The sequence below is a fragment of the Mustela erminea genome, chromosome 9 (genome assembly GCF_009829155.1).
Source record: "Mustela erminea isolate mMusErm1 chromosome 9, mMusErm1.Pri, whole genome shotgun sequence".
Lineage (NCBI taxonomy): Eukaryota > Metazoa > Chordata > Mammalia > Carnivora > Mustelidae > Mustela > Mustela erminea.
The window spans coordinates 98132039-98158678 of record NC_045622.1 but is presented as its reverse complement, the minus strand read 5'-3'; the positions used below and the strand labels follow the sequence as shown (position 1 = coordinate 98158678).

At 36.3% G+C, this 26640-nt stretch overlaps 2 protein-coding genes and 1 pseudogene across 2 annotated transcripts; 1 reads left to right on the top strand and 2 right to left on the bottom strand.

Moving 5' to 3' along the window:
• Positions 1-8606: 8606 nt before the first annotated feature.
• LOC116599056 (olfactory receptor 4A47-like) lies at positions 8607-9524 on the bottom strand. The gene has a single exon (XM_032358706.1). The coding sequence runs from the start codon at positions 9522-9524 to the stop codon at positions 8607-8609; it is 918 nt and encodes a 305-aa protein (XP_032214597.1).
• Positions 9525-12127: 2603 nt separating this feature from the next.
• LOC116599875 (protein SET-like) lies at positions 12128-17677 on the top strand. The gene is made up of 3 exons (XM_032359827.1): positions 12128-12223; positions 12922-13052; positions 17215-17677. The coding sequence occupies exons 1-3, from the start codon at positions 12128-12130 to the stop codon at positions 17660-17662; spliced, it is 675 nt and encodes a 224-aa protein (XP_032215718.1). The 3' UTR covers positions 17663-17677.
• Positions 17678-20381: 2704 nt separating this feature from the next.
• On the bottom strand, positions 20382-21390 carry LOC116599403 (annotated as a pseudogene).
• Positions 21391-26640: the final 5250 nt, after the last annotated feature.

Sequence of the window (26640 nt, the reverse complement as noted above, 5' to 3'; positions counted from 1 at the left end):
TTAAAAGCAACTACACCTTTAATTTAAGAAGTTACAAAAAGAGGAATAAATTAAAGCTGGGGAGGGAGGGGGATGTAATGAAAGAAAGATCAAAAATTAATACAATAGAAAACATAAAATAAACAAAATAGTCAAAAGTTGATACTTTCATAGTACAATGATAAATTTCTAGCAAAAGTGATCAAGAGAAAATTACCAATATCAAAAATTAAAAAGCAGATGAAATCATACATATGCTTTAGTGTTTTTTTTTTAATGTTTAGATAGATCTTTATTGATTGATTGATTTTTTTGGTGGTGTGTATTATAGAGGGCACAGATTGCATGGAGCACTGGGTGTGGTGAAAAAATAATGAATACTGAATATTATGTTGAAAATAAATTTAAGAAAAAGTATATGCTTTAGTTTTTGAAATGGTAATAAATGGTTCTTATGTAAAACATAATTGTAATAAATTTGATACCTTAAGAAAATGGGTAAAATAAAGGAAAAACACAAACTTCTGAAAAAAGACTAAAAAATAAATCAAAAAGTTAAATACTCCTGTATCTTTCCAAGAAAGGGACTGTTATATTTCTGAAGATTTTATTTATTTATTTGACAGACAGAGATCACAAGTAGGCAGAGAGGCAGGCAGAGAGAGAGGAGGAAGCAGGCTCCCCGCTGAGCAGAGAGCCTGATGTGGAGCTTGATCCCCAGGACCCTGGGATCATGACCTGAGCCAAAGACAGAGGCTTTAACCCACTGAGCCACCGAGGTGCCCCTGTCCAATTTTTGTAAATGGGATTGTGTCATAGAAAACCCTAAGGAATCTACACAGATTACTAGAATTAATAAGTGAATTTAGTCAGTTTTAGGATACAAGATCCAAATAAAATATTAAATTACAAAAACTACTGGATTCAAGTATAAAACTGGCTCTCATTCCTAGCCTCTCCAAAAAACAAAAAGCTCTGAAAATGAGAAATGGTACCAAAATAAATATAATCTCAAAGTTGTAGATATAAGACCCTAGTGAACACTTCAGAAAGATTTAAGGTATGTCTACTAAAGTCTCTTAACCAGTAAAAAAAATATGTCTAAGATTTAAGGGTGTTAATCCACAGACTTCTTTCAGCCCAATCCTGAGAGGAACCAGTCTCAAAAGTATTTCTGGGTGAGGCACTTTTATAAACTTTAATGAAAACATATAGAAATTTTTAAGATAATTGCACAAAAGGAAGCACATGGACTTTCCTTGTAAACCAATACCCTTGGTTATATTGTCCACCCTCAAATTGTATGTAGGGCATATGGAAGAAATAGCATGTTTCTAGTTTATAGAGTTTCTTTTTCAAGTCATAAAATATAATTTTATTATTTATTTATCTTTTATGTGCTTATTTATTTATTTATGTTTTCCCACCTTTATTAAAATAAAATTGATATATAACATTGTATAAGGATATGATGTACAACATAATGATCTGATATATGCATATATTGCAAAATGATTACCACAATGAGGTTAGTTGATACAACAGCACCTCACAACTAGAATTTTTAGGTGGAATGAAAGCACTTAAGATTCACTCTCTCAGCAACTATGTTTATAAAAAATTGTTGTTCACTACTGAACCCTGCTATATGTTAGCTCCCCAGAACTTACTCATCTTATAGCTAGTACTCTTTAAGAAATATCTCCCATTTCCCCCCACCCTTCAGTTCTTGCCTTCTATATGTCAGATTTTTTAATTCCACACATAAATGAGATCATAGAGTGTTTGTCTTTCTCTGTCTGACAATTTCACTTCAAGAGAAAGCAAAGAAAAAGAAGTTGCTGTGGCTGATATCGAAGAGATTACCGCCTATGTTCTCCTCTAGGATTCTGATGGATTCCTGTCTCACGTTGAGGTCTTTTATCCATTTTGAGTTTATCTTTGTGTACGGTGTAAGAGAATGGTCGAGTTTCATTCTCCTACATATTGCTGTCCAGTTTTCCCAGCACCATTTATTGAAGAGACTGTCTTTTTTCCACTATATATTTTTTCCTGTTTTGTCAAAGATTAGTTGACCATAGAGTTGAGGATCCATATCTGGGCTCTCTACTCTGTTCCACTGGTCTATGTGTCTGTTTATATGCCAGTACCATGCTGTCTTGGTGATCACAGCTTTGTAGTAAAGCTTGAAATGAGGTAAGGTGATGCTCCCAGCTTTATTTCTGTTTTTCAACATTTCCTTAGCGATTTTGGGTCTCTTCTGATTCCATACAAATTTTAGGATTATTTGCTCCAGCTCTTTGAAGAATACCGATGGAATTTTGATCGGAATAACATTAAAAGTATAGATTGCTCTAGGCAGTATAGACATTTTAACAATGTTTATTCTTCTGATCCAAGAGCATGGAATGGTCTTCCATCTTTTTGTGTCTTTTTCAATTTCTTTCATGAGTGTTCTGTAGTTCCTCAAGTACAGACCCTTTACCTCTTTGGTTAGTTTTTTTTTTTTTTCATTTATTTATTTTCAGCATAACAGTATCATTATTTTTTACACCACACCCAGTGCTCCATGCAATCTGTGCCCTCTATAATATCCACCACCTGGTACCCCGACCTCCCACCCCCCTGCCACTTCAAACCCCTCAGATTGTTTTTCAGAGTCCATAGACTCTCATGATTCACCTCCCCTTCCAATTTGCCCCAACCCCCTTCTAACTCCCCATGTCCTCCATGCTTTTTGTTATGCTCCACAAATAAGTGAAACCATATGATAATTGACTCTGCTTGACTTATTTCACTCAGCATAATCTCTTCCAGTCCCGTCCTTGCTACAAAAGTTGGGTATTCATCCTTTCTGATGGAGGCATAATACTCCATAGTGTATATGGACCACATCTTCCTTATCCATTCATCCTATGAAGGGCATCTTGGCTCTTTCCACAGTTTGGCGACCGTGGCCATTGCTGCTATAAGCATTGGGGTACAGATGGCCCTTCTTTTCATGACATCTGTATCTTTGGTTAGATTTATTCCCAGGTATCTTTTGGTTCTTGGTGCTATAGTAAATGGAATCGATTCTCTAATTCCCTTTCTGTATTTTCATTGTTAGTGTATAAGAAAGCCACTGATTTCTGCACATTGACTTTGTATCCTGACACGTTGCTGAATTGCTGTATGGGTTTTAGTAGTTTGGGGGTGGAGTCTTTTGGGTTTTCCATATAAAGAATCATGTCATCTGTGAAGAGAGAGAGTTTGACTTCTTCATTGCCAATTTGGATACCTTTTATTTCTCTTTGTTGTCTGATTGCTGTTGCTAGGACTTCTAATACTATGAAAAAATAATGAATACTGTTTTTCTGAAAATAAATTAAGTAATAAAAAATATTTTTTAAAAAATTTTAAAAAAAAAGAGAAAGCAAAGAGAGAGAGAGATCTCAAAGTCTCTCGTGGTGTTGCAGTTGGTAGGATTGTCTTCTTTTTGATAGCTGAATGACTTTCTCTTATATTCTCTTATATACACTTTTTCTTTTTCCATTCATCCATCATTGGATGGTTAGGTTGTTCCAATATTGGCTATTGTGAGTAATACTACCATGAACTTAGGAGTGCAGATATCTCCTTGAGATGCTGATTTCATATGCTTGGATATACTCACAGAAGGGGCATTTCTGGACCATATTGTGGTTTTATTTCACTTTATTGAAGAATCTCCATGCCATTATGCACAGTGGCTGAAAAACTTTACATACCCAACAACAGTGAACTAGGGTTCCCTTCTATCTACATCCTCTCCAGCACATTATCTTGTAATTTTTTGTAACATCCATCCTAACAGGTATATCTCATTGTAGTTTTGATTTGCATTTCTCTGATGATTAGTAACATTGAGCACCTCCTCATGTTCCGCTTGACTATTTGTATGTCTTCTTTAAAAAATATCTATTCAGACCCTTTGTCAATTTTTGACCAGTTTCTTGTTTTTATTTGTTTTTTTCCTATTTAGTTGTATAAATTCTTCATACATTTTGGATATTAACTCCTTATAAAATAAATGACTTGAAAATATTTTCTTCCATTCCACAGATTGCCTTCCTTTTGGTGCAGAAGCAGTGTGGATTTAGAACTTGAGATCCTGAACTTCAAGATCATGTCAGGATGAGATGAGTCCTTAACTGGCCTAATCCCTTCTGTGTCTTCCCTCTGGAAACCCTGAACTTTTACAAGTCTCACATACTTACTGGAAAGACAGACTACATGGGGAAGGAGAAGGAGCCAGAATATACCAGGCTTCTCACCATCCCTGCCAAGGCACAGCTCACATGAGTAAAGTCATCTTAAACACTCCCTAACACCCCCTAATCAGCTGAATACCAGAGAAAAACCTCAGTCCATGCTACATGGAACAGAATTGTTCTATCAAGTCCTCAACAAATTCATATCGCTCAGATACAGACCTTTATATAAAAAAGCCCTGTGTGTAGATAAATACAGGCCCGTGTATGATCATATCAAACACACACACACACACACACACACACACACACACACAAACACATATAAGTTCTGTATTCCTATGGGTCATCAAATACTATGCCTAATGTTGTCAGATATACACCTCTGTATGTTCACATGTGTCTTTTGTCTGTATTCCTATGGGTCATCAAATACTATGCCTAATGTTGTCAGATATACACCTCTGTATGTTCACATGTGTCTTTTGCCTCGCTCCAGCCATTCCTTGGGACAGTCATGCCAGTTTGCCAAGTGTCATGAGGTCCATTTTCTCAGTGCTTCCCAGGTGCTATATTACACTTCACCTTCAATATTGATGGTACATTGTCTGCCGGCAATCAAACATTTGTCCTTTTGTAGTTGACTTACTTTATGTGTGCCTTATTTTTTCCAATGGCAGCTTTTAAGCATATCTATTCTTAGTAAAACTTTATACTGATGTATTTGCATATGTATCCTTTTTCATTCTTCTACTGAGCTTTTGGGGGACACATTTCATTCTGAAGATGTTAATTTGGGGGGACTCTGGGAAATGTATATGTTTTTAATTCCTCAGTTGTGTCCTTTTTCAGGTACTGGATTCAGTTTTTCTGGGATGGATGTTGGATGCCTGGTTTGGTGCTTCGTGTCTTTTCTTTCATGTTTTGTATCCTTTTTCTTTTGTTCCATGTATGTTCACATATAGACACATATATGAAGTTGGATACAGACCTTCAGATCATTGACTATGTACCTACATATGGTTATACAGAGCTACATGAGGTCAGATACAGATCTCTGTGGTTGGATACATACTTGTGTATTGTCGAGTGTAGGCTTATGAACATTTGCATGCAAACAAACACCAGTGCCTACAAAAACTGTGCTCTAACTCATTCCAGCAAAGACATGGAGCCCTTTCTTATTATCTCACTGAAAATGTGAATCAAATGTAAATAAGACAAGCTCCTTCTTAAATAAGGAATTCAACAGGCAAGATTTATATATTCTATGGAAATTATTGCAATTTTTATTGAGACATTGATCAAGCCTTCACAATTTATGTCTCATTCTGGATGGGGAAAACAAGATATGAAAACATGCCAGTTTCCTTAAAATCAATGTGGAGTGTCATATAAAACTAAATATAGCTTTATGGGAGGATTTCAAACTTCACAAAATATTCAAAAAGTTTATAAGGAAAAATTAATATTTAGAAATTGCAAAAGACTTAAAAAGGCTGAGTAATTTAGGGAGATTATCCCTACCCGGTATAATACACGTTAAAATCCTTGGCTATTGACATAGAATGTTAGTCGTAGGAAAATACACCAAAAGAAAAGGAAGAGGAGGAGGAGGAGAGGGAGAGACAGCAGCAGAGGAGGAGAGGAAATGGGACCCAAATCAAACATACTATTGTATAAAATTTGACATGTTAAATAGAAAAATTTTAAATTATTACTGAAATTAATAACTTTAGCAGATTATTTTTCCTGTTAGAGGAAAACAAGCTTAGATATGCCCTCATCACAAACAAAAATAAATCCTAGATTATTTGAAAAGAAAACTTTTGGGGGAGTTATTTTTTTTTAAATATTCAAATTTATAAGTTCACTGAATGACAGTAAATGACATTTCCCAAGTGATGTGCTAGAAGAAATCAAAGTAAAAGAATGTTAAAAGATGACATCCTTATATAAAACACCCATAGTTATAACAAAACAACATACTGTAGCAAATATCAAAGAAGATGAAATGTTTGTTGCGAATGTATATAATAAAAAAAAAGACTCAAAATTCTCACTCCAGTAGTTTTAGAATTTGAGAATGCAAGTAACTGACAAAGTTCATGGAGTGGATTCTATGTCCCAGACATTCTGTAAATACAGAGTACAAAGACTGTTAAGTAACATTCTCTGCCTTAAGGGAACTTACAGACTGATGATCAGAGACAATTAACCAGGATTTTTTTATCTCAGTACTTGAAATAACAATAAAAATTTGGAAATTAACTAAATGTCTATCTAAGTCCATTTGGGTTGCTATAGCAGAATACCATTGATTAGCTTCAGTATCGTTTATTTCTCATGGTTCTGGGGTCTGCAAGTGTCCTGAAGTCCAAGATCAAGACACTTGCAGATCCTACCATCTGGTGAGAGCCTGCTTCCTAGTTCATAGATTACTACCTTTTTTCTGTTTCCTCACATGGGAAAAAATAACAAAAGGCAAGTGAGGTCTGTGGTGTCCCTTTTTTACTCATTTTTTAAAGATATTACTTATTTGTTTGAGAGAGAAAAAGAGAGAGAATAAGCAGCGAGAACAGCAGGTAGACAGAAAAGGAGGCTCCCCCGCTGAGCAGGGAGCCAGATGTGGGGCTCAAACCCAGCCTGGGATCATGGCCTGGGCCAAAGGCAGAGACTTAACCCACTGAGCCACCCAGGTGCCCCGGGGTATCTCTTTTTATCTTTTTTTTTTTTTTTAAGATTTTATTTATTTATTCATGAGAGACAAAGAAAGGGGCAGAGAGAGAAGAAAAGAAGGTAGTGGAGTCCCATGAGGGATTCAGTCCCAGGGCCCTGAAGTCAGGATCTGAACTGAAGGTAGACTCTTAACAGACTGAACCACCCAGGTATTCCTGTGGTATCTCTTTTTTAAGGAGACGTTAGACCCATTCATGAGAGCTCTGCCTTCATAACTTAATCACCTCCCAAACCCTCCACCTCTAAATACCATGTACTATATAGGATTTACCTCCTGAATTGCGGAGGGAACAAATATATTGAGTATATAGCAACATCCAAAACATGATGACTTCATTATACAACTTCTGATAAAATCAAATGTTTACTATCATTTAATGAATAACGTCATGTTTGGGAAGACTTTGAGATGACGTGAAGTATCTCTAGGTAATACTAACTGGGATAAAAACTGGGATATAGAGTTTTTCATACACGGTGACTTAACAGTGAAAGGCTCCATTCCCCAAAGCCTGAGTACCTCATGAATCCAGACTAAATAAGGGAGGCAAAGCCAGGAGTTTCTTTGACTGCATGCTTCCTACATTTTTAGAGGCAATTAATATTGTCTCTCATACCTCATTCAGAGGGAGGGATGTTTAAGAAAGAGGTCTCCATTACGGAAATCAATATATATTATGGCCTCTTTATTGCCGAATAATCTGCATTCCATCCACAACAGAGGTAACAATGGTTAGCCATGTTGTCAGCATCTTTCTGACAATGATATCATCCAAAATATCTGTCAAGCTCCATATTGCATATTTGAAGGTCATGAATTATGCATTATGGTAATTCCTCATAGGAAAGGAAGGGTCTAGGTCCTTAAAAAATACTATGAAACACTGTAAGCAGAAGAAGAGATGGGGATGCTAAAAAAATGACAGAGATATTATCAGATATTCCAAATGATCAGGGAGTGTTAATGGGTCATCTCAGTGAAAATATAACACCAAACAAAGTTTCTCCACATGAGGAGATAATAGGATTCCTTCCTCAGAAAAATAAGTGCATCTAACCTATTACATCTATGTATTTTTTTCAATTTTTTTTTCTTCACTGACTTTCTTTATGATTAATATTATAACTTGGAAACAGCATTCCCTTTCAATCTTATATGCTAAGCAATGAACAAAATTACACAATTAAATATCTTGCAAATACAAAAATAAGACATATACCTCAAGTATTAATAGGATTGTCTTTGTAAAGAAGGAGTAAACCAAGTGCTAAGGTCCCATTCTTAAAATGCTTCTCAGAAATATGTAATGAGCACTACTAATTCTGAAAAAGAACAACTGGGCAAAAGAGAAGCAAGTGAAAATTGTCCAGTAATGAAAATAAAGGTACAGTATTAACTATAGCATAACTTACCACATAGAACCGAAACCCATAGTTTCAACAAAGACATTTCATACCCAAAAGCTAAAGACTTATTTTCCTAACAATTTATGAAAGTCTTAGAAATCTTTTTTGATCACTGTAAATATTTACACCTTAAATGTTTTCATCATACACAAGTTCATTAAACCTGAAGAGAAATTCATTACAAATAAATAATCCTTTCCTGGATGGAGCAACTCTTCATTGAAAAGAGGTGACAATTTCTCTTCAGCATCATTTTCTTCTTCGGGTCCACAGCTTTTTCATGGCATTTTTCATTTCTCCATTTCTCAAAGTATAGATCAGAGGGTTTAACATAGGGGTGATAACTGTGTAAAACACAGTCAAGAATTTATCAATGGGTAAGGTGAAAGGAGGTCTCACATACATAAAAATGCAAGGGACAAAGAAGAGGACCACCACTGTAATGTGAGAGCCACAAGTGGATAAGGCTTTGTGCCTCCCTTCCTGACTAAGAGTCTTCAGGGAGTGCAGAATGACCCCATAGGAAATGAGTAAGACTGTAAAGATGCCCACACAGATTGCTCCATCATTGGCAACTACAGTGAGGCCAATAATGTAGGTGTCAGTGCAGGCAAGTTTTAATAATGGATACATGTCACAGCCAAAGTGGTCGATGACATTGGGACCACAGAAGGGAAGGTTGTAAACTGAGAGAAGTTTAACAACAGCATGGAGAAAACCTCCAACCCAGGCCAACAGCAACAACAGAACACAAGCCCTTTGATTCATGATTGTCAAATAATGCAAGGGTTTGCAGATGGCCACATAGCGGTCATAGGCCATGACCACCAGGAGCAAAATCTCAGCACCACCAAATAAGTGCTCTATAAAGAGCTGGGACATGCAAGCTTGGAAGGAAATGGTTTTCTTCTCATAGAGTAAGTCTATAATCATATTTGGTGTAATTGTAGTAGAATAAACAGCATCCATAAATGATAAGTAACCAAGGAAGAAGTACATAGGGGTAGCCAGGGTTGGACTGACTGCCACAGTCACCACAATGAGTAGGTTGCCCACCATCGTCATGATGTAGATGATCAAGAACACAACAAATAGTATTTTCTGACCTTGGAGACTCTGGGTGAGCCCCAAGAGGACAAACTCAGTCACATTGTTCCTGTGTTCCATATGTTCTTTTGCATCTCTTTATTTCACAGTTCAAGAAAAAATTAGCTATAAATGTGATAATTAATTACTGGTGACTTCCTGAAATCTAACACAATCTGTTTATTCATTTACCTAATAGGCATTGTAGATTCTTATATTCCGGTACTTTCAGAAATTATAAGAATACAAGGTGGATGAAAACATTCTCCCTAACCTCACCAGTTTTGCTGACTTGGGCAGAGATAAGTCACTAAAAACACTGTGGGGAAAGGATACAGTAATAAATAAATGGAGGGGCACAACCAACTTTCCAACTGGAAGCTAGTAAAATTGTACATGTAATGAACTCTTCATATACAAATTTTTAAATTCATTGATTTAATGAAAAACTACAGCAAGATTTGTATTTACTTCCCAGCTAATGCAAGAGATGACTTTCTAACTTCTGGAATCCTCTTAACTCATAAATGAAATTGGTACATTTTATGATATCAAAACATCTCAAGGTCTTTAAAAGGATACCATGACATCAGTAGATAAAAGTAGATGGGGGGAAAGACTTGCATTACAGAGGACATACACAGAGTTAATATCAAAATACACTCAGAGTAAGAAACCAATGGCAAGTGGGTAAATCATATAAAGAAGCATGTATAGGAATAGCCAACAGACATATGCCATGATACTAAACTTAAAAGTAAACAGAAACATAGGATCAGAAGTAAGAGCTTGATTATGAAAGTGTCACCTTGGATTCCTCAAAATCACTCATTCAAGTCTGAGGATGCTACACCATATTCTAAACTTCCATAGATCAGCAAACAATGCTCAGAGAACATATCAATTGGGATCATCTGTAGAGTTAGAAATATCTGTCCCATTAAAAATATCCTTAAGCCTGAAACTAGTTTCTAAAAATACTGATGTTAGAGATGTTAGAGAAAGTACATTTATTCTGTATCTTTACATATGAAAATAACCAAAAGCAGTATTACAGAACTGAGCTAATTCCCATATATTCTAAGAACCATAAAGAATCGCTAATATGGCTGATTATGAGATTCACACAGCAGGAATTTTAAAAGACTGAATCCCAGCACCACCAAGATGTAAAATATAAAGTCTACTTTGGAATCTTACAACTAGTTACAATTCCTGGGTTACCTGTTCTGAAACTCCTTTCAATTCAAGGTTGCAGTCCCTTGTCCCTTCTCTTTTGTGCACTGATACCATCTCTGAGCACATAGACCAAGAAAACACATGCATCATCACAGGATCTTTAACTATTTCCATGTGAACAACACTTTCTATGTTTGCATAAATTCTTATTCACTTCAGTCTTTCAGAAAAAGGTTACCTCTTAAATTTCTGGGATTTTCAAAATGAATAAAAAGTCCCTGTAATCTAAAAAAGTCTGAACATTGGCTATGAACAAAGAGAACCAAAATCTTCATTGTTAGCCTAATTTGCCATAATGCAAATGTTAAACCAACATCTTGATGACAAAAAAAAAAAAAAAGCCACTTTGTCGGAGAAAAAATTGTGAATTTCTTAAATAAAGATTGAGTGGTTTATTTTTCATGTCAATATAAATAAAATAGTGAAATATCCTTTATGACTTTATGACAGTCACTTCTCAATAATTTATCCTGGTCTATCTGCACAAAGCATAGTTAAAGTTTGGATTCCCTGAATGATGGAAAATAAGTTCTAGGTGAACTTAGTGAAGTTCTGACTCCATCATTTGATTCCTGAAAAAGCTAGTCATATGAACATGGATCCAAATACACATTGAGATCCAGATAAAGGTCTGTAAACACTTTATCTTCATTTGAACCACAACAAGCGTTATTGAGTCATTCCACTGGTGCATCTCCACGAGTCATTCTTCCCTAATTAAATTCATTGGGACTCTCATCATAATTTTGAGGGTAGACCTGCATCTCCAGAGATGCCACCAGGATAATTACCATGTACAACAGGACTTGAAGAAACATGTCCTCTGGGGGCTGGAGGGGGAGGATGTAGAATCCCCAAAGAACAACTTAAGATTGAATCACCAAAGGAGAAATGTCCAGTGTGGACAGAATTAAAATATGTAAAATTTCTCTTCTTTCAAGCATGACTTTCAAAATAGGCAAAGCTATTTCATTTAGGTTTAAGCTATGTCTTTGCACATGGACACCTAGAACTGACTTTCAGAACATCATGAGAGCAAATTTCATACTACCCATTTTAATGTTGTCTCAAATGTAGTAAAGCAAGTTTCTCATGCAAGGGGAAGAATCTTGATTTTGTCACATAGGGGCACACAGGCAAGTAGATAGAAACTGTGTTAGTATGGGAGAGGGGAGGAAGAAAACACTGTGGGAGGAGTCCACTTACCTCAGAGAGCTGAGAGACAACACTTAGCCAAAAAAAAAAAAAAAAAAAGAAAGAAAGAAAAAGAAACAAAACAAAACAAAAAACATAAAAACAAAAAACAAGTTGCAATGCATTTCAAAGGACTTAAATCATACAGAATATATATATAGTGGAATCCAACCCCAATATAACGGTGTTTCCCAATTATTTAAAGGAGTGTGTAGAATGGAATTAGTGGCTTTAGTGACAAGTATTAGGAAATGAGAGATATTGTAAGAAATGAGTTAACATTTCATCTCAAGAAGCTGGAAACAGAAAAGCAAAATACACCAAGAGAACACTGTAGAAAGGAAGTAGTAAATAAAAGACAGAAATCATTGAAATTTAATTTTATTGAAAAAAAGAGAAAATACATAAAGCCAGGATTGGCTCTTCGAAAGATTTACAAAATTAATATTCCTAGCAAAATGGGTGAAGAAAAACTAAAAGAACAAATGATCAGAATCAAGAATGAAGACATTGTTAACAATGTATTCTACATATCTGAAAAAGAAAAATAAATAAAAAATAATAAATAAAATAATAAATAAATAAAAGAAAAGAAAATCAACAATGAAATTTATGACAATATACTTGCCTGTTTAGAAAGTGGAGCTCTGTTATGAAAGACATAGATTTCTGAAGAGACAGAAAAATAATTAAAACCTGGAATTACCTAACACTTTTAAGTAAATAAATCATTTGATATATTTCTTCTCTTTAAACAAAATTCTACTCCCATATAACATTATCAATGATACTACATAACAATTAATCAAAATGTAGTACCATACATAAATGGCTCAGGGCTGAGGAGAACTTGAAATACTTCCTGACTCATTTTGTGCACCCAGCATAACCCTTAAACCAGAATGAAACAAGAGCATCACAGGAACAATAATCAGACCAATCTCTCATGTTAGCAGAAACATAAAATTCTAAACACATTAGTTTCTCTTGGATGTTTTCCTTGGAAATTTTTTCTTTATTCTTACTGTTATGGTTTATTCGACAGGTTTGGAACAGTGCTCAGTTTAGGGACAATTGTGTCCCATTACTGACGCAAGATCTTCCTAAGACCTCAGCCAGTGCCCCGCCCTGTGATCCAGAACCTGCTCAAGTTGTCCAGCTGAAAGACAGGCCACTGTGACTGACGCAGGGAGCACTGGGCAATCCTCCCTAATGCAGCCAGGTCAATCACCACCCAGTCCCAAGCAGTTTCCTCAAATGCACATGCACACACTGATCGCTACTCTGATGAACAATCTAGGAGGATCCTTGCAGCTCTCCAGCACTGATTCTTTCCTTTTCTTTTTCTCTCTCCTGTTGTCTCTCACATAGTCTCACTAATCTCTCATGCTCTCTCTCAAGTCCCCTCTCATCTCTCACAAGTTCCCTCTAATATTCTCTCTTATTCTCTCTCCCCTTTCTCCCTCCTTTTTTCTCCCTCCTCCGTCCTCTCTCTCTCCATTCCCCCCTTCCTTCTCTCCTCCTCCTTTCCTCTCGCTCTCCCTTTTCCCTCCTCTCCCTCACTTCCTCCCTCTTCTTCCCACTCATTCTTCCATTCTCTGTCTCTGTCTCTCTCTGTCTATCTCTCTCTCAATCTCTCTGCCTTGGTAGCTCTATCATCTCCAGAATATCACCCTCTGCTGCTAGCTCCCTTGGTGCCTTGCTGTAGGACTCTCAGTTCCTTGCCCTCAACTCAAAGGCTGTGCAGGATTTCCTAAATATTCCTGTCTGTGCTGCAGCATGAAAACTTTTCAATGCAAAGCTGGGACAATCCTAGGACTCAACTTGTTTTCTTCTCATCTCTCAGTGATCACTCCTTCTGATATCTAGTCTTGAAAACCAGTATTTTGCATATTTTCCAAACTTGTTTGATGTTTTAGGCAGAAGGGTAAATTTAGACACTTTTGCCCCTTCTTGTGCTGAATGAACCTTCCCAGTACAATGATAATTATATATTTTTAAATTTACCTAGATCAGATGAAAATAGGTCAAGGAAAAAAAAAACACATGATTGTATTTATAAGCTCTTAAAAATAGTTAATTAATTCTATCTCATAGTTAATTAATTCTATCTCACTTTCTAAAAGAGTGGCAATTCATAGTGTCTGGCTAGATAATATTTAATAAACCCATGCCTCCCTGGATCAGACTAGTAGAAAATCAAAGAAAGAATGTCCAGACAACTGGGCACTAGGTTTTGGGGCTTGGTTTTTTTTTAAGGTTTTGGGGCTCTAACTAACCAGATCCTCATTGTAGCTCAATGCACTCATCCAGAGATAAATGCTTGATTTAGGAGAAGCACTTATCTTTGGAAGTCACATGCTCCAGGCACTCCCTATATGCATGTCCATCAGGAGCACAGCTTGTTCTATTCACAAGATAAACTCCCAATAGCACTGTCTGGATTATTACAGCTTCCCATTCCCTCCTTCCTTTCTTATTCCACTATTGTCTTAATAACATTCACAATAAAAGTGGAAGAAGTCTGGCCTGGGAGCTTTTGCCCCTAAAGTGTCTGCTTCCAGGCCCTCTCCTTTCTCCTACTAAGGTATCTGGAGCAATCTTATTTGCTGCTTCAGAGTTTGCTGGCCAAACCCGACAAAATGTACTGTTATATTATGAGCATAGATGGGTATTTCCTAATATGTAATAAAAGTGTAAGTCTTAAATCCAAAATCAGTATTATGCTGAATAAAGTAATCCTAAACCACCTCACTTACTTCATGGTGATTTTAAAAGCAGAATTTTCTTCCTCTTTATGTGATGCTTTATGGTATAATTGAAATACAACATACAGTGAGAATAAGAATGTTCAAGGCTAGGGGCGCCTGGGTGGCTCAGTGGGTTAAGCCGCTGCCTTCGGCTCAGGTCATGATCTCAGAGTCCTGGGATGGAGCCCTGCATTGGGCTCTCTGCTCAGCAGGGGAGCCTGCTTCCTCCTTTCTCTCTGCCTGCCTTTCTATCTGCTTGTGATCTCTCTCTGTCAAATAAATCAATAAAATCTTTAAAAAAAAAAAAAAAAAGAATGTTCAAGGCTACCTCTGACCCTTGCCGCAGAGACTAGCTGAAAATAGTGAAGAAAAGACATGAATCCTAGCCAAGAAGCAGAATCGGAGGCATCATGATGGCTCAGTTGGTAGAGTGTCCAACTCTTGATTTCATCCCAGATCACGATCTCAAAGTCATGGGGTCAAGCATTGTCTCAAGTTTGCTCAGTGTGGAGTCTGCTTGGGATTCTCTCTTTCCCTCTCCCTCCACCTCTCCCCACACTTGCCCCAAATACATACATACATACATACACACATACATACATACATACATAAATCTTTAAGACCAAAAAACGATTATCAGGTGAATTCTTGCAACTGTCGGCATGATGTTACTGCTTTCACTGTGGGAGGTGAGGATGGGGCTCATTCTTAATTCCTGCAGGGCTCCTGTCTCTTCTCTGGCCAACATCTCTGCCAGAATTTCTAGCACTCACAAAGTGCATGGTACACACAACTGCCCGTCCTGTTATTTTACAGTGCTCAAGAGGACATTTGACTCTTTGGGGGAAAATGTCATTTGAAACTAGAGAAAGATAACACCTTGGCTGTCCAAATTTGAAAATCCCTTGACCCTTTACAAACTTCTCATTCATATTTTGGAATAATCAGGGCTGTATAAGTTTGAAATTATGCCTAACTTACTGTTTATAAATTTTAAAAATTATAAATATCACTACAGCACAGTAAAAAAATGAATCACCAGATACAAATTACTCAATTTATGCAAATAATGGCAAGAACCTGAATGAAATGGACAATTATCTAAAGAAACATAATTTACTGGAACTAACAATGGCTGAGAAAGAAATATCAATGGATTAATATCTTTGAGAGAAATCAGTAATGTGGATGAAAAACTAACGATCAGCGATGTTTCTAGGAAGAAGTTACTGTGGCTAAGGTTGAAGAGGTTGCTGCCTGTGTTCTCCTCAAGGATTTTGATGGATTCCCATCTCACAATGAGATCTTTCATCCATTTTGAGACTATTTTTGTGTGTGGTATAAAGAAATAGTCCAGTTTCATTCTTCTGCATTTCTGGGCTCCCTTTTCTGTTCTGCTTATCTATGTGTCTGTTTTTGTCCCAGTACCATACTGTCTTTATGATGACAGCTTTGTAATAGAGATTAAAGGCTGGAATTGTGATACCACTTGTTGATTTTCTTTTTCAACATTCATCTGACTATTCAGGGTCTTTTCTGGTTCCATATAAATGGTAGGATGATTTGTTTCATTTCTTTGAAAACATGGATGGGATTTTGATAAGGATTGCATTAAACGTGTAGATTGCTTTAGGTAGCATAGACATTCTCAAAATATTCATTCTTCCAATCTATAAGTGTGGAACAGTTTTCCATTTCTTCGTATCTTCCTCAATTTTTTTTCATGAGCATTTTATAGTTTTCTGAGTTCAGATTCTTTGCCTCTTTGGTTAGTTTTATTCCTAGGTATCTAATGGTTTTGTGTGCAATTGTAAATGGGATCAACTCCTTAATTTCTCTTTCTTCTGTCTTGCTACTGGTGTATAGAAATGCAACTGATTTCTGTGCATTGATTTTATATCCTGACACTTTACTGAATTCCTGTCTGAGTTCTAGCAGCTTTGGGGTGGAGTATTTTGGATGTTCCACATAACATATCATACAATCTACAAAGAGTGAGAATTTGACTTCTTCTTTGCTGATTTGGATGCCTTTTACCTCTTTTTGTTGTCTGATTGCTGAGGCTAGGACTCCTAATACTATGTTGAATTGCAGTGGTGATAATGGACAGTCATGCCATGTTCCTGACCTTAGGGGAAACGCTCAGTTTTTCCCCGTTGAGAATGATATTCACTGTGGGTTTTTCATAGATGGCTTTGATGATACTGAGATATGTACCCTCTATCCTTATACTGTGAAGAGGTTTGATTAAGAAAGGATGTTGTACTTTGTCAAATGTTCTTTCAGCATCTATTAAGAGTATCATATGGTTCATGTTCTTTCTTTTATTAATGTATTGTACCACAATGATTGATTTGCAGATGTCAAAACAAAGGCATGGGAAGCAAGGGCAAAAATGAAATATTGGGACTTCATCAAGATCAAAAGCTTTTGCACAGCAAAGGAAACAGTCAACAAAAGCAAAGACAACCAACAGAATGGGAGAAGATATTTGCAAATGACATATCAGATAAAGGGCTACTATCCAAAATCTATAAAAACCTTGTCAAACTCAATACCTAAGGAACAAATAATCCAATCAAGAAATGGGCAGAAAACCCTTACTTCAAAAATAAAGTTTTCTCCAAAGAATTTCATCTGAATGAGAGTGGTGATCCATCTTCAAATTCCACTGAAATCAAATGGAAATCTGGAAAGGATTTGATGAAACATTCAAGTCAAACACAGAATAAATCCAGCAGGAAGAGACAGCATGAGGAACCAGAGAACTTCTTCACCTGGTTTACTGACCATTCTGATGCAGGTGCAGATGAGTTAGGAGAGGTCATCAAAGATGATATTTGGCCAAATCCATTACAGTACTACTTGGTTCCCGATATGGATGATGAAGAAGGGGAAGGAGAAGAGGATGATGATGATGATGAAGAAGAAGAAGGATTGGAAGATATTGATGAAGAAGGAGATGAGGATGAAGGTGAAGAAGATGAAGATGATGAGGGGGAGAAAGGAGAGGAGGATGAAGGAGAAGATGACTGATGGAACACTGATGGATTCCAGCCTTCCTTTTTTAATTTTCTTCAGTCCCTGGGAGCAAGTTGACGTCTTTTTTTTTTTCCTTTTTCTTTTTCTTTTCTCCTCTCATGCTCATTTGCCCTGTTTTTTGAAGTCTACTTTTTTTTCTCTCCCTTTATACCATGGTTCTCAGCTTATTTTGGGGGGAAATACCTTGAGCAGAATACAGTGGGAAAAGAATCTCTACCTCTATTTGTTCCAAATTCATTTTTGTCCCTTCCTGTCTCAACAAAAACAAAAACTTTATGAAATCAACACCACCATGCTCTGTGGGAAAAAAGAAAAACCTTCTGCTCCCTTAACTCTGCTGGAAGCTGGAGGGTGCTAGGCTCCTGTGTAGTAGTGCATAGAATTCTAGCTTTTTTCCTCCTTTCTCTGTATATTGGGCTCAGAGATAACACTGTGTCTCTATGTGTATATGGACAGTTAGCATTTACCAACATGTACCTGTCTACTTTCTCTTGTTTAAAAAAAATAAAAAATTTTTTAAAATGGGGTTATAGAAGGTCAGCAAAGGGTGGGTTTGAGATGTTTGGGTGTGTTAAGTGGGCATTTTGACAACATGGCTTCTCCTTTGGCATGTTTAATTGTGATGTTTAACAGACATCCTTGCAGTTTAAGATGACACTTTTAAAATAAAACTCTCTCCTAATGATGACTTGAGCCCTGCCACTCGATGGGAGAATCAGCAGAACTTGTAGGATCTTATTTGGAATTGACATTCTCTATTGTAATTTTGTTCCTGTTTATTTTTAAAATTTTCTTTTCGTTTCACTAGAAAGGAAAGATGATGCTCAGTTTTAAATGTTAAAGTGTACAAGTTGCTTTGTTACAATAAAACTAAATGTGTACAAAAAAAAAAAGAAATGGGCAGAAGACTTGAACAGACATTTCTGCAAAGAAGCCATCCAAATGGCCAACAGATACATGAAAAATTGCTCAACATCACTCGACATCAGGGAAATACAAATAAAAACTGCAGTGAGATACCACCTCATACCAGTTAGAATGGGGTAAAATTAACAAGTCAGGAAATGACAGCTGTTGGTGAGGATGTGGAGAAAGGGGAACCCTACTACACTGTCAGTGGGAATGTAAGCTGGTGCAGCCACTCTGGAAACGGTTGAAAGCAAACTCAAAAAGTTGAAAATAGAGCTGCCCTATGACCCAGCAATAGCACTACTGAGAATTTACACTAAAGATACAAATGTAGTGATTCAAAGGGGCATGTGCACCAGAATGTTTATAGTGGCAATGCCCACAATAGCCAAACTATGGAAAGAACCTAGGTTTCCATTAACAGATGAATGGAAACAGAAGATATAGTGTATATATATATAATGGAATACTATTCAGCTGTCAAAAAATGAAATCTTGCCACTGGCAATGATGTGGATGGAACTAGAGGATATTACACTAAGTGAAAGAAGTCAATAAGAGAAAGACAATTATCATATGATCTCTCTGATATGAGGAACTTGAGAGGCAGGGCGAGTGGTTTTGGGGTAGGGAGGGAGAAAAATGAAACAGGGTGGGATTGGGAAGGAGACAAACCAAAAGAGACTCTTAATCTCAGGAAATAAACTGAGGGTTTCTGGGGCAGAGGGGGTGGGTATGATGGTTGGGTTATGGACATTGGGGAGGGCATGTGTTATAGTGAGTGCTGTGAATTGTGTAAGACTGATGAAAGACCTGTACCCCAAGCAAATAATACATTACATGTTAATAAATAAATAAAATCAGATAAGAAAAACTAACCATCAAGGAAACACCAAACCTGAGATGCCTTTGTGAGAGAATTCCACCAAAGAAGCAGCTGTAGAGATGTGATTAGTAACGTAGGCTTAAGTCTGGGGATTGACTTTGGCATTGACACTCTCACAATGTGGTGGCCATGGGGAAGCTACTTAACCCCAATGAACCTCCATCAGTACAATCAAAAAATGGGTCCAAGTATAGAATCAACCTCATAGTGTCTTTAAGGAACAGAAGAATAAACACACATAATGTGTTAACAAAAAATCCCCACAAAAAAGATAAAGAATAAATTCTAGGTGCAATTTTACTCACAAAATTTCAAATACAATATCAGAAAAGGTAGAAGAGAAAGAGAGATATCAAGAAACAGACTCTTAATCTTTGAGAACAATCTGATGGTTACCAGAGAAGAGGGGGGGTGAGTTAAATAGGTGATGGAGATAAAGGAGTGCACTTGTTGTGAGCACTTGGTGAGGAATAGAACTGTTGAATTATAATATTGCACACATGAAGCTACTAAAGCATTATATGTTAAAAAAAAAAAGGCAGGAACCCAACTAAACATGAAAATAATAGTGAGAAAATAAGTAATAATACTAAACATAGCAATTAATTAAAATTAATGTAACTACAAAAATTCATCAATATCCAGCCCATATGGAGATTAGGAGTTTACTCATGGTGACCACTATGTGTAGAACTGTTTTAAATCGTGCTATTGTGTATATGACAATAAGAAAACACTATATATTAATTTTACCAGAATGAAAAAATTAAAATTAAATAACATTTCATGTAACTATAAAACTGCATTGACTACTTCATTACAAATTATTGACTCAGACTGTAAAGGCATTTACACTAAAATGGACTTTAACATTGAGAAGATTGGCTCTAATGATAAACTATGATCTTGACAATGTATTTATTTGCTATTTGATATGATGTTTCTCTTCCAGAGCTTCTTCATGGCATTTGTCATCTCAGAATTTCTCAGTGTGTAGATCAGTGGATTCAACATGGGGGTTATGACTGTATAAAACAGTCAATGATGTGTCAATAAGGAAGGTCTTAACAGGTCTTGCATACATGAAAATACATGGAACAAAGAAGAAGACCAACACAGTGATGTGGGAACCACAGGTCTGGAGGGCTTTCTGCCTGCCTTCTGAACTAAAGTTCTTTGGAGAGTTCAAGATGACACCATAGGAGATGAGCAAGAGCACAAACAATACTGCAGATAAACTCTTCATTGGCCACCACTAACAGGCCAGCCACGTACGTATCAGTACAGACCAGTTTCAATAGGGGGCACATGTCACAGAAAAAATGATCAATGACATTGGGGCCACAGAATGGGAGCCCATAAATAGTGCTAACCTGAATTACTGAATGCAGAAAACCTCCCACCCAGGACATTACCAGCAGCACAACACACACCCATTGCCTCACAATCACCAGATAATGCAAGGGCTTGCAGATGGCCACATAGCGGTCATAGGCCATCACTAGCAGAAGAAATAACTCTGAGCCACCAAAAAAATGATCTATAAAAAGCTGGGTCATACAAGATTGAAAGGATATGGTACTTTTCCCAAAGAAAACCTCTGAAATCAATCTGGGGGAAATACAAAAGGAATAAATGACATCCATGAAAGATAAGTTAGCAAGAAAAAAATACATAGGTGATGCCAGGATCTTACTGACTCTTAAAGTTACCACAATGAGCAGGTTTCCTACCACAGTCAAAATATGTATGTATGAATATACATAATATGAAGGTATGTCAACTAACACCATAATAATCTTCAGTTCATTAATTCAATCCTTTAATTTCAGTCCAGTAAGAACATAACAAAAAGGATCTTTTGTTCCTTTTAATCCTGGGTGAGCCCCAAGAGGACAAAGTAAGTTACATAGTTTGGTGGTTCCATCTAGTCTGCATAGGAGCTGACTTCTCATATTAGAATCAGGCTGATCTATAAAACAAGGGAGAAAACTTTTAAATACATTATAAAATTAATCTTTTATTGATTCATTCGATTTAAAAACGTGGCAGGAGTACCTGTTTTTGTCCAATGTTTCATAGCAGTGATTCCCAAATTGAATTTGGATTTCCTAAATTCAGTGATAGCATACCTAATAATCACCAGCGTTAAAAGTGTCAGTATAAAAAGAGTTGCACAATGTAAAGTTCAGGGGTAGGAATATGTCAAACTAACAATCAGAGAAGACTTCCCAGAGGAAGAAATGCTTCCACTGAGTTTTAAAGAAAAAGTGGAGAGACAAGAAAAGTGGGCAAGAGAATTCCATGAAAAGGTAAACAGTTTTTAAAGTCACAAAAGGGAAATACTTGAGACTGATTAAAGGTAACTGCCATTTTCAAACTGAGTGGCTCAAATTAGGAGTGAAAGATCACTACCCTGGATTGTCTCCTCCCTCACTGAGACTTCTTTCTTGAGATCTCTGGCTGGATATGCCTCCTTTTTCTGACCAAAAATGTGGAACCTTTCCAATGTTGGGTCTCTCCCTTAATTTTTGAACTTCACATATGTAATATCTCTGACTCTGAACATCTCTAATTCAATATTAATTCAGAACTAATAAGACTAAAATTTTAATTTTCAGCAACAAACACAGGTGTTTCCCATCTCACTAAATGGTACTACCTTCCAAGTCATTACTCAGACAAGAAATGTCATGATGTCTTTCATGCCTTTCTTGCTCTCATATCACATATTGATACTTTTAACAAATCGTATTAACCCCCATTTAAAACAGTTCACAAACTTGATCATTTTTCTCCAACTACCAATTCTCCAGCCCACTAAACTAACCTCCTGCCACATTTCTTCCCTTTCATTCTGGCCTCCATCAATTTATTCTCATAAGGAAGCTCAAATGATCTGTTTATAAGGATGATTGGAATCACTCCACTGTTCACAATGCCTACAGTGGATTCCAATCACACACTCACAACTAAATGAATCACATTTGGTATTTACAGTAAGAAGAGCCATAATCTTCATTACATAGTTGAACAAACTTCAGTTCTGTGTTGGAATGGATGCAGTTGACCGAGGCCTGAATTTATGTCAACTGACACCATAATAATTTTCAGTTCATTAATTCAGTCCTTTAATTTCAGTCCAGTATCAATTTAGTGACTACTTCTACAAGAAACAAATTATTTTCCAACAAGAGCCTGTTTCTAAATCAAGTCTCTGAAGGTTTCCACTCTTACTCATTTTCCCACAGATTATGATGAGTTCCACTGAGCATCTTCATTCCTACATTTGGTCGTATATTGTATTTTCTAGGTCATAAGATTCATAGATAATAAGTCATTAAGTACCTGTAGTAACTAGCTGAAGATCTATTTGATGTGCTAAACCACACAAAAAGTTACTTGTCTACAATTTACATAAATGCATGCATAGCTTATGCTTATGTTAAAAATAAAGATCCTAAAGAGCTAACCTCTTATCTTAAGTTAAATATAGAGGACTAAATCAATGTCAAAATTAAAAAAAAAAAAACCAAGGATGTAATGGAAAGATTAAAAAAAGAACTATACAATATAAAATATTAAACAAAATAAACTACAACAACCAAAACTTAGTACCATTATTCTACAACTGGTGAATTTCTAGCAATGGTGATCAAGGTAAAATACCAATATAAGAAGTTGAAAAGGAAATAAACTCATACAGATGCTTCAGGCTTTAAAGGGATAATAAATGATTTTTCTGGAAAAAAATTATTCTATTACATTTAATACCTTAGATAAAATGGTAAATTTTCTTCACAAACTTCTGAAAAAGACTCAAAAATAACTTGAGGAGGAAAAGCAAGATGGTGGAGGAGTAGGAGACCTAAATTTCATCTGGTCCCAGGAATTCAGGTACATAGTTTTCAAACCATTCTGAACACCTACAAACTCAACAAGAGATAAAGAAAATAATAGCACGATTCTATGAACAGAAAAGTAACCACTAACTGGAAGGTAGGATCTTTGGAAAAGTGAATCCAAGGCAATATTTGGGAAGATAGACTGCAGTGGGGGAGGGTCGCAGAAGAAGAAAGACAAAGGCAGAAGATATATTGGAGCAAATTATAACAGAGAACTTCCTTAATTTGGGGAAGGAAGCAGGCATCAAAATCCAGGAGGCACAGAGAACCTTCCTCAAAATCAATAAAAATAGGTCAACACATCATCTAATAGTAAAATTTACAACTCTCAATGACAAAGAGAAAATACTGAAAAGAGCTCAAGACAAGAGGTCTGTAAAATACAACTGTAATAATATTAGATTAACAACAGACCCAACCACAGAGAAAGAACTGGTATGATATATTTAGAGTACTAAATAAGAAAAATATGCAGCCAAGAATACTATACCCAGTGAGGCTGTCAATGAAAATAGACGGAGAGATAAAAAAAAAACTTCCAAGACAAACAAAAAATAAAATAATTTGTAAACACCAAACTAGCCCTCCAGAAAATATTGAAAGGAGTTCTCTAAGCAAAGAGACAGCCTAAAAGTAACATAGACCAGAAAGAACAGAGACAATATACAGTAACAGTCACCTTACTGGAAATACAATGGCACTAAATTCATATCTTTCCATAGTTACTCTGTATGTAAATGGGCTAAATGCCCCCAATCAAAAGACACAGGGTATCAGAATGCATTAAAAAAACAAGACCTATTGATATGCTGTTTGCAAGAAACTCACTTCAGACCCAAAGACACCTCCAGATTTTAAGTGACATAGTGGAAAACAATTTAACATCTAGTGGACATAAAAAGAAAGCTGAGGTGGCAATCCTTATATCAGATAAACTATATTTTAAAATAAAGACTACAATAAGAGGTGAGGAAGGACACTATATCACACTTAAAGGGTCTGTACAACAATTAGACCTAACAATTTTAAATATCTATGCCCCTAATATGGGATCGGCCAATTATATATACCAACTAATAACCAAATCAAAGAAACACATCAACAATAATACAATAAGAGTAGGGGACTTTAACATACCCCTCACTGAAATGGACAGATCATCTAAACAAACGATCAGCAAGGAAATAAAGGTTTTAAATAACACACTGGATAAGATGGACAGATATATTGAGAACATTACATCCCAAAGCAACAGAATACACATTCTTCTCTAGTGCACATGTAACATTCTCCAGAATAGATCACATCTTGGGTCACAAATCAGATTTCAACCAGTACCAAAGGATTGGGATCATTTCCTGCATATTTTCAGACCACGTGCTTTGAAACTAGAACTCAATCACAAGAGGAACGTTGGAAAACGTTCCTCTTGTGATTAAGGAAAACCCAAATACATGGAAGCTAAAGAGCATCCTATTAAGGAATGAATGGGTCAACCTGGAAACTAAAGAATTTAAAAATATCATGGAAACAAATGAAAATGAAAACACAACTGCTCAAAATCTTTGGGATGCAGCAAAGGCAGCCCTCAGAGGAAAGTATATAGCAATACAAGTCTTTCTCAAAAAACAAGAAATGTCTCAAATACACAACCTAACCTTACACCTAAAGAGATGAAGAAAGAACAGAAAAGAAAGCCTAAACCCAGCCGGAGAAGACAAATAAGAAAGATCAGAGCAGATCTCTGATCTCTGCTCATAATATGTTCTTATAACTGTATTCCTTTGGTGTTGGTTGTGATTGCTCCTCTTTCATTCATGATTTTATTTATTTGGGTCCTTTCTCTTCTCTCTTTGATAAGTCTGGCCAGGAGCTTATCAATCTTATTAATTCTTTCAAAGAACTAGCTCCTAATTTTGTTGAATTGTTCTATTGTTCTTTTGGTTTCTTTTTCGCAGAAGGTTGCCCCCTGGGGGTTGCCCTTTCTCCACATTCTTGTCAACATTTTTTGTTCCCTGTCTTGTTAATTTTAGCCATTCTGACTAACATAAGATGGTTTTGATTGTGGTTTTGATTGGCGTTTCCCTTATGATTAGTAAGGGAAACCTTACTAGAAGAACAAGAAGAACAACCTTCCATGTTCTTCTTGGCCATCTGTATGTCTTCTTAGGAAAATATCAATTTAGGCACATTGTTCATTTTTTAATCAATTTTTGTTTTTATTTCCATTTGCTATTTAGTTGTATAAATTCCTCATACATTTTGGATATTAAAACCTTATGAGGTATATGATTTGCAAATATTTTACCTCATTGCATAGGTTGCCTTTTCCTTTGGTGCATAAGCAGTCTGGATTTAGAATTTGAAATCCTGAACTTCAAGATCATGTCAGGATGGAAGGAGATCTTAACTGGCCCAGTCCCTTCTGTTTCATCCTTCTGAGAGCCCAGAACTGTCATTTTACAAATCTGACATACTCACTGGAGAGATAGGCTACATGGAGAAGGAGAAGTAGCCAGAAGATTCCAACCTTCTAGCCATCTCTGCCAAGGAACAGTTCACATGAGTAATGTCATCCTAAACACACCCTAAAATCCCCTAATCAGCTGAATACCAGAGAGGAACCTCAGTCCGTGTCACATGGAACAGAATGATTCAGTCATGTCCTCCCAAAATTAACATAATTAGACAAAGACTTGTGTATGGCAAGATATATCCCTGTGTGTACTCAGATACACTGTGTGTGATCATATCAAATAATCATGTATACACATATACATTCATATGTGTAGTCAGATACTTATCCATATGTTTTTGGAAACAGACCTCTCTGTGTTCACATATAGACACATATATGAAATTGGATATATACCTACAGATCACTGAAAAATGTACCTATATATAACCTGTAATTATACAGAGCTACATGAGGTCAGATAGAGATCTCTGTGGTTGACTACCTACTTGTGTATTGTCAAATATAGGCCTATAAAATTTTGCATGCAAACATACACACATGCTTTTGAGTATTGTGCTATAATTCATGCCAGCAAAAGACACTGAGCCCTTTTGATCAGCTCACTGGAAATGTTGAACAAACTGAGGGTTATGGAAGGGGACGTCAGTGGGGGGGTGTGGTAACTGGGTGATGGGCATTAAGGAGGGCATGTAATGTGAAGAGCACTGGGTATTATATGCAAATGATAAATACATCTGAAAATAATGATGTACTTTATGTTGACTAATTGAATTGAAATTTAAAAAAAGAAAAT